The sequence below is a fragment of the Hemitrygon akajei genome, chromosome 16, assembly GCF_048418815.1.
Source record: "Hemitrygon akajei chromosome 16, sHemAka1.3, whole genome shotgun sequence".
Taxonomy (NCBI): domain Eukaryota; kingdom Metazoa; phylum Chordata; class Chondrichthyes; order Myliobatiformes; family Dasyatidae; genus Hemitrygon; species Hemitrygon akajei.
The window spans coordinates 90863897-90876175 of NC_133139.1; the positions used below are offsets into that span (position 1 = coordinate 90863897).

General features: G+C 41.5%; 1 protein-coding gene across 4 annotated transcripts in view; it reads right to left on the minus strand.

The window, feature by feature from the left end:
* LOC140740420 (glutamate--cysteine ligase regulatory subunit-like) overlaps window positions 1–11678 on the minus strand; it is a 40792-nt gene extending 29114 nt beyond the window's left edge. For all 4 annotated transcript variants that reach the window (XM_073069565.1, XM_073069566.1, XM_073069564.1 and 1 more), the window contains exons 1-2: window positions 11409–11678; window positions 4718–4789 (exon numbers count right to left, since the gene is read on the minus strand). In XM_073069565.1, the coding sequence (XP_072925666.1) occupies window positions 4718–4789; window positions 11409–11552 (216 nt within the window). In that variant the 5' untranslated portion in view covers window positions 11553–11678. The remainder of the gene's footprint in view (window positions 1–4717; window positions 4790–11408) is intronic.
* Window positions 11679–12279: the final 601 nt, after the last annotated feature.

The following is a 12279-nucleotide window of genomic DNA, read 5'->3' on the forward strand; positions in this document are numbered from 1 at the left end:
TAACGTGTTATCTCTGAGCCTATCAGAATAAACTTAACAAGCTTAAACAGGAGACACCAAGAGACCGGATACAAAGAGCAAGTCACTCGAGAAAAACACAAGGAATGTTAAACGATTAACGACTCTTGTTAAACAACAATTAACTAATTCAATACTGAAAACTCTCAGAGCCAAATGCTCTCCACTGCCCCAACATGCCCAAGGAGCTCAGTACACTTTCAAGGTCTCTACAGCTCATGATTTCAGTACTATTTATATATTTACAGTACCCTACCTGTACATACAGTCCTCTTGCATAAAAATATAAAATATTTTCTTCAGATAGCTTCTAACCTGAGGTCAATAGAAACAATTTTCTGATTATTTCTGATAATAGATTACTGTGCGAAACATCTCTCTCTCTCCCTCTCTATATTGAACACTGACTACACTTCAAAAGTATTTAGTTGATTATAAAGCTCTTTGGAATACGCTGGATTTATGACTGTTACTATGGAAATATAATTCATTTTGATCTATTGCAGTGTACCAAAACCTCCTGTTGGTTTTACCTTCGTCTGGATGAGCAAGGCTGTGCAACACTTTGAAACTTGTCCGGTGGGTGTTAATCTTATTGAATGTTTAGTACTTTGACAAAAGACAGCTTCTACTGTAAATGTCATATCATTTTCCTGTTGAATAAATTACGCCCATATTGCTGGGAGTTTGGAAGAGTATCAGATTACATCTTGGAACATATTGATCCAATCATCAGGGAGGCACAGCAGCAGCTCTACTTATCTAGGAAGAGATTTCTCCTGGCCACCAAATACTCCGGCAAGTTTCGCCAATGAGCAGTTTTGGGCCCCTTATCTTAGAAAGGATATGCTGAAACTGGAGAGGGTTCAAAGGACACTCACAAAAATGATTTCAAGATTGAATGGCTTGTCATATGAAGAGTGTTTGATGTCTCTGGGCCTGTATTCACTAGAATTAAGAAGAATGATGGGTTACCTCATTGAAACCTATCAAATATTGAAAGGCCTTGATAGAGTGGAAGTGGAGAGGATGTGTCCTATGATGGGAGAGTCTAAGACCAGAGGATACTGCCTTTGAACGGAACTGAGACGCAATTTATTTAGCTAGAGAGTGGTGAATCTGTGGAAGCTGTTGCCACAGGCCACTGTGGAGGCCATATCATTGAGTATATTTAAAGCAGAAGTTGATAGATTCTTGATTAGTCCGGGCATGAAGGGATACAGGGAGGAGGCAGGAGACTGGGGCTAAGAGAGAAATTAATCAGCCACGATGAAATGGCAGAGCAGACTCGGTGGGCCAAATGGCCTCATTCTACTCCTATTGTGTGTGTGTGTGTGTGTGTGTGTGTGTGTGTGTGTGTGTGTGTGTGTGTGTGTGTGTGTGTGTGTGTGTGTGTGTGTGTGTGTGTGTGTGTGTGTGTGTGTGTGTGTGTATTTTTTTTAAATATAATTTTGTTTTGATTTGAAGCAGATGGTGGAAGGGCATCTGTCTCCATCCTCTCTTTATTTGCCCTTGAAAGAGCAATATCTGTGAGTCTTAAGTTTTTGTTAATATTGGTAAATTTGCAAGGAGATAACAGATATTTGTAGTAAGCACGGGGTTGTGATTGTGGGAGATTTTAATTTTCCACACATAGACTGGGAAGCCCATACTGTAAAAGGGCTGGATGGTTTGGAGTTTGTAAAATGTGTGCAGGATAGTTTTTTGCAGCAATACATAGAGGTACCTGCTAGAGAAGGGCAGTGTTGGATCTTCTGTTAGGGAATGAAATAGGTCAGGTGACGGAGGTATGTGTTGGGGAGCACTTTGGGTCCAGTGATCACAACGCCATTAGTTTCAATATAATTATGGAGAAGGATAGGACTGGACCCAGGTTTGAGATTTTTGATTGGAGAAAGGCTAACTTTGAGGCGATGCGAATGGATTTAGAAGGAGTGGATTGGGACAATTTGTTTTATGGGAAGGATGTAATAGAGAAATGGCGGTCATTTAAAAGTGAAATTTTGAGGGTACAGAATCTTTATGTTCCTCTTAGGTTGAAAGGAAAGGTTAAAAGTTTGAGAGAGTCATGGTTTTCAAGGGATATTGGAAACTTGGTTAGGAAAAAGAGAGATAGCTACAATAAATATAGGCAGCATAGAGTAAATGAGGTGCTCGAGGAATATAAAGAATGTAAGAAGAATCTTAAGAAAGACATTAGAAAGGCTAAAAGAAGATACGAGGTTGCTTTGGCAAGTAAGGTGAAAATAAATCCAAAGGGTTTCTACAGTTATATTAATAGCAAAAGGATAGTGAGGGATAAAATTGGTCCCTTAGAGAATCAAAGTGGACAGCTATGTGTGGAGCTGAAAGGGATGGGGGAGATTTTGAACAATTTCTTTTCTTCGGTATTCACTAAGAAGAAGGATATTGAATTAAGTAAGGTAAGGGAAACAAGTAGGGAAGTTATAGAAACTATGACGATTAAAGAGGAGGAAGTACTGGCGCTTTTAAGGAATATAAAAGTGGATAAATCTCTGCATCCTGACAGGATATTCCCTAGGACCTTGAGGGAAGTTAGTGTAGAAATAGCAGGGGCTCTGACAGAAATATTTCAAATGTCATTAGAAACGGGGATGATGCTGGAGGATTGGCGTATTGCTCATGTGGTTACATTGTTTAAAAAGGGTTCTAGGAGTAAACCTAGCAATTATAGGCCTGTCAGTTTGACATCAGTGGTGGGTAAATTAATGGAAAGTATTCTTAGAGATGGTATATATAATTATCTGGATAGACAGGGTCTGATTAGGAACAGTCAACATGGATTTGTGCATGGAAGATCATGTTTGACAAATCTTATTGAATTTTTTGAAGAGGTTACAAAGAAAGTTGACAAGGGTAAAGCAGTGGATGTTGTCTATATAGACTTCAGTAAGGCATCTGACAAGGTTAGTTAGGAAGGTTCAATCGTTAGGTATTAACATTGAAGTAGTAAAATGGATTCAACAGTGGCTGGATGGAAGATGCCAGAGAGTAGTGGTGGATAACTGTTTGTCAGGTTGGAGGCCGGTGACTAGTGGTGTGCCTCAGGGATCTGTACTGGGTCCAATGTTGTTTGTCATATACATTAATGATCTGGATGATGGGGTGGTAAATTGGATTAGTAAGTATGCAAATGATACTAAGGTAGGTGGTGTTGTGGATAATGAAGTAGGTTTTCAAAGTTGCAGAGAGATTTAGACCAGTTAGAAGAGTGGGCTGAGCGATGGCAGATGGAGTTTAATGCTGATAAGTGTGAGGTGCTACATTTTCAAAATAATAAAAGGAATAATCAAAATAGGACATACATCGTAAATGGTAGGGCATTGAAGAATGCAGTAGAACAGAGTGATCTAGGAATAATGGTGCATAGTTCCCTGAAGGTGGAATCTCATGTGGATAGGGTGGTGAAGAAAGCTTTTGGTATGTCGGCCTTTATAAATCAGAGCATTGAGTATAGGAGTTGGGATGTAATGTTAAAATTGTACAAGGCATTGGTAAGCCAAATTTGGAGTATTGTGTACAGTTCTGGTCACCGAATTATAGGAAAGATATCAACAAAATAGAGAGAGTACAGAGAAGATTTACTAGAATGTTACCTGGGTTTCAGCACCTAAGTTACAGGGAAAGGTTGAACAAGTTAGGTCTTTATTCTTTGGAGCATAGAAGGTTGAGGGGGGACTTGATAGAGGTATTTAAAATTATGAGGGGGATAGATAGAGTTGACGTGGATAGGCTTTTTCCATTGAGAGTAGGGGAGATTCAAACAAGAGGACATGAATTGAGAGTTAGGGGGCAAAAGTGTAAGGGTAACATGAGGGGGAATTTCTTTACTCAGAGAGTGGTAGCTGTGTGGAATGAGCCAGTAGAAGTGGTAGAGGCAGGTTCGGTATTGTCATTTAAAGTAAAATTGGGTAGGTATATGGACAGGAAAGGAATGGAGGGTTATGGGCTGAGTGCGAGTCAGTGGGATTAGGTGAGAGTAAGCGTTCGGCACAGACTAGAAGGGCCGAGGTGGCCTGTTTCTGTGCTGTAATTGTTGTATGGTTATATGGTAAACATTTAGTAGGTACAGTTCTGTACATTTATTTATTACTATTATTGTATTTTCAGTTTGTCTTCTTTTGCATATTAGTTGTTTTCTTTGTGTGTTGTTTATTTTTTGTTGTATTGTTTTCTGCTACTGTTCTATTCTCAGTGACAATTTAATTAGATACGCCTGTAAGTACATAGTGTTAATGCTAATATCTAATGAACCAATCATGTTGCAGCAACTCAGTGCATGAAAGTATGCAGACGTGGTCAAGAGATTCAGTTGTTGTTCAGCCGAAACATCTGAACGGGGAAGAAATGTGATCAAAGTGAGTGACTGTGGAATGATTGTTGGTGCTAGAAAGGTTCCTTTGAGTATCTCAGAAACTGCTGATCTCCTGGAACTTTCACACATAAGTCTCCAGAGTTTACAGGAACATGGTGCGAGAAACAAAAACACATCTAGTGAGTGGCAGTTCCATAGGTGAAAATGCCTTGTTAATGAAAGAGGTCAGAGGAGAATGGCCGACTGGTTCAAACTCACAGGAAGTTGACAGTAACTCAAATAACCATGTATTATATCAGTGGTGTGCAGAAGAGCATCTCTGTTGGAATTTAGTTCAAGTAGTAACATGGGGCAGTTACATACCTTCGATTTAACTTGATCTGGATTGAACTTTGAAACCCATTCCACCAATGCAGCCTTGAGACAGTGCAGAATCTGAAAAAAATGTTTTGGCATCATGCATTAGATATTCAGTCCACAAACTAGCTAGAAAGATAGGCTAGTAGAATGTGTGGAGAAATTGATTTTACAAATGGTATTGATATTTCCCTTTACTCCCTATAAGGACAGCCCTTTAGCATCCACAAATCTAACAGCATTGTGAAGGACCCCACAGACCCTTCATACAAACTCTTCTCCCTCCTGCCATCTGGCATAAGTTACCAAAGCATTCAGTCTTTCACGACCAGACTGTATAATAGTTTCTTTCCCCAAGCCATTAGACTCCTCAATTCTCAGAGTCTAGTCTGACACCAACCTACACACACACACACTCAACTGAACACCACTCCACTCCCTTTGCAATTTTTGCTCATTTCTTTCTCAATTCCTACTAAGACATTGTTTACATTTACATTATTTATTATTATGTTGTAAGTTGCCCTTTACTGTGCCTATTGTCTTGTTTATTAATTATTGTCCTGTCTTGCACTGTTTTGTGCACTTTATGTAGTCCCATGTAGGTCTGTAGTCTGGTGTAGTTTTGTGTTGTTTCACATAGTCTAGTGTAGTTTTGTGTTGCTTCACATAGTCTAGTGTAGTTTTGTGTTGTTTCAGGTAGTCTAGTGTAGTTTTGTGTTGCTTCACATAGTCTAGTGTAGTTTTGTGATGTTTCCAGTAGTCTAGTGTAGTTTTGTGTTGTTTCCAGTAGTCTAGTGTAGTTTTGTGTTGTTTCCAGTAGTCTAGTGTAGTTTTGTGTTGCTTCACATAGTCTAGTGTCGTTTCAGGTAGTCTAGTGTAGTTTTGTGTCGTTTCAGGTAGTCTAGTGTAGTTTTGTGTTGTTTCAGGTAGTCTAGTGTAGTTTTGTGTCGTTTCCAGTAGTCTAGTGTAGTTTTGTGTTGTTTCAGGTAGTCTAGTGTAGTTTTGTGTTGCTTCACATAGTCTAGTGTAGTTTTGTGTCGTTTCAGGTAGTCAAGTGTAGTTTTGTGTCGTTTCAGGTAGTCTAGTGTAGTTTTGTGTTGTTTCAGTAATCTAGTGTAGTTTTGTGTTGTTTCATATAGTTCCATGGCCCTGGTGGAACGTTGTTTCATTTTTACTGTGTACTGTACCAGCAGTTATGGTTGAAGTGACAATAAAAGTGACTTGACTTGAACAGAGTTGAAGGTGAATTTCATTGCCTTTCTCATGGAATTCATTGCTGTGCAGACCAGGTCTTTGGGAGCATTTAACGTGGAGGTTGATGGGTTCTAGATTAGTAAGAGCATCAAAGGTTACGGGGAGCCGACCCCACAACCAACAAGCTCTTTAACAAAGGGTTAAATACACTCACGTGCCCATCCATTGAGATGTTCCCACAACCAATTATCTCACTTTAAGTACTCTTTATCAGGTTATTTCATGTTCTTGTTATTTATTGCTATTTATTTATATTTACATTTGCTCAGTTTGTTGTCTTCTGCACTCTGGCTGATCTTTCATTGATCCTGTTACTATTCTAAAGATTTGCTTGGTATGCTCATGGACAATGAATCTCAGGGTTGTATGTGGTGACATATATGTACTTTGATAATAAAATTTTTTTGAAACTTTGAAGACAGGAGAACGGGGTTGACCAGGATAATAAATCAGCCATGATGGAATGTTGCTGCAGACTCAATGGACCAAATGGCATAATTCTGTTCCTGTGTTTTATGGCCTTATGTATCTCAGACTAGAGTGATGGGTTGACTGTGGTTACCTGTGCTGAAGTGATCTTTCTCAGATATTTATGTCTCGGATGTCACTACCTACACATTGCAAGTCAGGTATATCAGGAGGCCAAAGCCAATTTAATTGATGTACTGTTGGACTCCAAGGGAAGAGCACCAACATCCGGATGTAATGGGCATAATGCACATCCCACCTGAACTCTCAGCTGTGATTGTTTAATATATTTAAGGTGGAGGTGAATATCTCTTCAAAAGACCGAGAACTGAGGGTCATGGGAAACTATCACAGCAGAGAATCTGAGGATAGAAGAAGGTGCCCTAGTCCTCATTGCTAGGTCTGTGATGACCTCTCAATGAGGACAGTGATACAATCACAAAGAAGACACAGCAGAGGCTCTATGTCATTAGGAATCTCAGGAGATTTGGTATGTAACCAAATATTCTTGCAAATTTCTATATACAGTGGAGAGTTTTCTGACTGATTGTATCACAGCTGGTATGGAGGCTTCAATGCACAGGGCACTAGAGGCTGCAGAGAGTTTTTGACTCAGACACAACCTGTCCCTCTATCAAGGACCTCTTCAAACTGCAGAGTCTCAAGAGGGCAGCACCCATCACTAACGACCCTCACCATTTGGGGCATCTCCTCTTCTTGTTACTACCATCAGGGAGGAGATACAGGACACTGAAAACCCACAATTAATGACTCAGGACCAACTTCTCCCTCCCCGTCATTAGGTGGAGATGAAGTATGAAGTAGGCTGGAAGGACAGGTTGAGGCAGATGTTGTTGTCACAGTGCCAATTTCTCCCCATGAATGTGTCAGGTTAGGCAAGGCATGGAATCCTGTTGTCAAAATGAACGTTTATGAAAGGGCAAGAATTACACTGCAGTTTTGGTGACAGCTCAGAAGGGTGACTGAGGGACATAGGTGGATTGGACATTCATGCAGAGACAGCAAAGAACTAAAATTAGCAGCAGAATTTTCTAGAAAACATACCAATTCATTGCCAACATTGTTGTACAGATTGATATCGCCTCAAACTTATCAATAACAAGTTCAGTCAGATGTTGTTCATTGGAAATGTCATCAGATCACCTGCTCGATGAGATTCTTTGAATATTTTGGACCATAGTATCAATCTGCAGATACAAGTCATCTATTGAATCTAGTGCCCTTGCTGCAGCCTTAGTGAAATCCGACACAGATTGGTGGAATAGTTTGTTGAGCTCTTTCACCCTGTCCGCTGTAAGAGGCAGGATGTACCGGTGGCCACCCATTTCAATTTGACTTCCTGTTCCCATTCTGACATGTCTGTCCATTAGCCTCTTCTAATGTCACAATGAGGCCACTCTCAGGTTGGAGTAACAACAGTACGTATTGCATTTGATTGGGTAGACTCTATCCTGATGGCATGGACACTGATTTCTCTAACTTTTAGTTATTTCTTCCCCCACCTACTTACCCCTTCCCCTTTCCACACCTTCTTGTTCTGGCATCTCCTCCCTTGCTTTGCAGTCCTGATGAAGGGCCTTGGCCCGAAACATTTACTTTTTATTCCTCTCCATAAATGCTGATTGACTTGCTGAATTCTTCCAGAATTTTGTGTGTGCTTACCACACAGACTCCTTTATCTTGGCTTTTTATGGGGTAGAGTCTTGGGTCATTGAACCTTGACAGTGCCAAAGAATGTATACTTGCCTTGGCAATCAACATGTCCCTCTCCTTACCTACCATCTGTACATGAGAGCCTGGGTATTCTGTTGGACCTCAGCTCTTAGATACCATCAAGCATTACCTTGTCCCTTGATTTGTGCTGAAGTCCACTGCTTGCAGTAATTAGTGCAGATATCTCCTGTTCATTCTGGTTAGAGAAGCCAGGTGAATTTTAAACAGGGGGCCTCTACTTTTTGCTAAGCTTGACTTTTTAAACAGGACAGCTGTCACTTGTAACAATCTCTAACAGTTGTAAGTTAAACGTCCAATTAATATTCATTGTTTAGCTTCTGGTTGTAAACAGGAGCCAGAATTTAGTTCTTAATGTAAATAGGAAGCAATAATCAGTTTTATGTTGGGAAAGCACTGCTTTACAAAGACAATAACTGTATAGAGCCACAGATTTTCTGGCTCGTAGCACGAGTCTAACTGTTCAAAAGGTGCATAATAAGACAATGGGATATTTAATTAGGTTTATGTGAAAATGGACAACACTGGCTAAATTGTTTAACACAAGGAAATTTGCAGACCAGATAGAAACAATTACATAGAATATCAATAACTGATCTATTAATAAGTTGGAATATTTCCGTACTCGGACAAGTTAGCTTGACAACATTAATTGTAGGTAGCTGGGAACTGTGCTTCAAAGAAGCTCTTAGATCATTTGTGTAAAAAGTTTATCTGAGGAAATATCTCTGTGTATAAAGTTACCCAAGTGGCAAAGAAAATGTATAAATGAAGACAACAATTCAGGCTTATTAGGAATGAGGAATGGAACATCATGAAGCATGAAGGAAACATGAGATGTACTAGCGTTCATTCCTCTGCCTTTGTCACAATGTGTGAGCAAGGGTGCTGGGCAGAGGACCCAAATGCAGGACACAAAACACTGTTTTGTGGGGTTAACTAAATAGAGTTTATTACTAGTTACAAGGAGAGCCGTGACGCAAGGATAAAACAGAGAGAAATCAAGGAGAGCAAAGTGGAAACGGGAATAGGTATAATGCACAAGGACTCAGGGTCTGGGCTAGGACTTGGAGCTCGAGGATCGGAGCTAGGACTCGGAACACGAACCTCAGAGCCAGAACTCAGAACACGGACCTTGGAGCCAGAACTCAGAACACGGACCTTGGAGCCAGAACTCAGAACACAGACCTTGGAGCCTGGACTTGATACTTGAACACCAGAACTTGGACTTGATACTTGAACACCAGATCCAGGACTTGATACTGGAACCTCAGAGCCAGGACTTGATACTGGAACCTCAGAGCCAGGACTTGATACTTGAACAACAGATCCAGGACTTGATACTGGAACCTCAGAGCCAGGACTTGATACTGGAACCTCAGAGCCAGGACTTGATACTGGAACCTCAGAGCCAGGACTTGATACTGGAACCTCAGAGCCAGGACTTGATACTGGAACCTCAGAGCCAGGACTTGATACTGGAACCTCAGAGCCAGGACTTGATACTTGAACACCAGAACTTGGACTTGATACTTGAACACCAGATCCAGGACTTGATACTGGAACCTCAGAGCCAGGACTTGATACTGGAACCTCAGAGCCAGGACTTGATACTTGAACACCAGATCCAGGACTTGATACTGGAACCTCAGAGCCAGGACTTGATACTGGAACCTCGGAGCCAGGACATGATACTCAAACACAGGACATAGAACGCTGAGCCGGGACTCCTCCTTAGACACAGGACACAGTCGGGACTCTTCTTATTTATGGTACAGACTCAGACACAGGACATAAAACACTGAGCTGGGAATCTTCCTTAGACACATGATGGAGTCGGCACTCTTCTTGACACAGGGTCAGGACCCTTCCAAGGTATAGGGCTGGGACCCCTTTTAAACACAGGACACAGATATGAAGACCACACAACGATAGACGGTACTATAACTGGGCACAAGTTTGCTCCAAGCAGTGGTGAGCTCCTGACTCACCCTGGCAGGTTAACCTTGCTGGACCCGCTCTGGCAAGGGAAGGTGGCTTGCTGGCCCTTGCTTCGGGAGGAGACTCGGCTCGCTTCGGCAAGAAACTTAGTTGGCTCCAGCTAGATGACTTAGGCTCGCACTAGCTTCAGTGACTTCGTTAACGCTCCATAACGCTCTCGCCCCGAAAGGCTGAAGCTGGAGACTTATAAACTGTCAGTTCGGTTGAGAGTAAATTGCCTTTAATCACCAAGCTTGAGGGACACGGGAAAACAGGGAAGTAAAGAGAAACAAGGAGTCAGCAGTCCGGATCGTAACACAAACAAGATAAATTTAAAGGGAACACATTCCGGACCATGACAGCCTTAGATTTCTGCCTTGAATGACTGATTCATCTACATTGTTGACATGTCTTTTTAGTTTGAAAAGGATGAAGAAAGTGCAATATTTTCCCAGGAGCTGGAACTCAGACTCTAAGTCAGAGGTCCCAGCTGATACTTGAACAGATCTTGTGGGGAAACCCAGTGCACAGGAAACTTGGAGTTTGGGACAAAGTAGAGAGGTTTTCCCATCCACCAGAGGCTAGGACACACACAGAGGGACCTTATTGATGCACTATCAATTACTCCAAAAGACTGGAAGTAGAGTAAATACTGAAAGGCTTTAATTAACAGTAAAATGCATCCACGTCCATGCTGGTCTGTCCTGGACAGTGGGAGGAGCTGTGACACCATGGCCCATGACACCATGGGTCTGTGGGAAGAGCCACAGGAGCAGTCAGCAGAGGGACGTGACCAGGCATGTTCAGACATTTAACCCAGTTACAACCTATACACATGGTTAATCTCAGCCCTCCACATGATATGACAACAACATTACCCTCAGTGTTAGCAATACAAAAGAGCTGGTCAGCTTGATAACATTGGGCACAAGGACAACTTCTATTTCATGGTAATAAACTATTATATAGTTCCCTAGTATAATAAGGTAGACTTTGACCTCACAACCTACCTTGTTATGATCTTGCACTTTATTTTTTACATAAAATACTCTTTCTCTGTAGCTGTTACTTTATTCTGCATTGTTATTGTTCTATTTGTTCTACCTCAATGCAGTGTGTAATGACGGGATCTGAATAAACGGTAGGCAAGCCAAGCTTTTCACAGTATCCAGCACATGTAGCGATAATAACAGTTCCAGCGTCTAAGAGCTTTTGCCTTACCACTGACCATATACATTACCTCTTGCTGTTGTGTCCCTGGAGGTGTTCGTGATGAGCCGCACCATCTCACAGCGTTACCAGTGTACACACGGATCGATTTCACTGTGCTGATGTCAGACACCCAGGAATTCAAAGAAGTCATTTCAGAGACCTGAACTTCCATGGAACAAGTTATCAAACTCAATAGCAAAATGCCACGCTTTTAAGCTGAGTATAGTTTCATTTCCACTCAGCTTCTGATGATTAATGCACACAAATTATCATCGGACTACCAGCTGTAATGCATAAATAGAGAAATTCTGCACCATAAAACATAAGTAGCAACCAATCATAAAGAAGTATTTGTTTGAACTATACATCCAGTCAGATTTGTTGGGCGGAGATCTTGCTGAGCTGCCGAGTCACTGTTGGGTAATCTGTAAATAATGACTGTGTAGAATTCTGCTCCCGTCTCCACCCAGCACTTATTCATTCTCAGCCGATCCACTGTTCATCAGTAATATAGGAATGACGGAGCAGAATTCTAGGAACCCAGCAGGGCAGCCAATCAGTGCTCTGGGGATTTAGTTACATCTCCCAAAATCGAAGCACCAGATCTGTAAACTCCCCCACACGATCTGAATTTCCCCATTTCCCCACCTATTCATGTGTCTGTTTAAAAGCCACTTGAATATTGCACTCATTTCTGCATTACTCACTTCCCCTTCTAAATCATTCCAGAAACCTTATTGCACTCTGTATAAAATAATTCAGAGATCCCGTCAGTCCTGGTCTCTCACACACTCCACTAGTCCTGGTCTCTCACACACTCCATCAGTCCTGGTCTCTCACACACTCCATTAGTCCTTGTCTCTCACACACACCATTGGTCCTGGTCTCTCACACAGTCC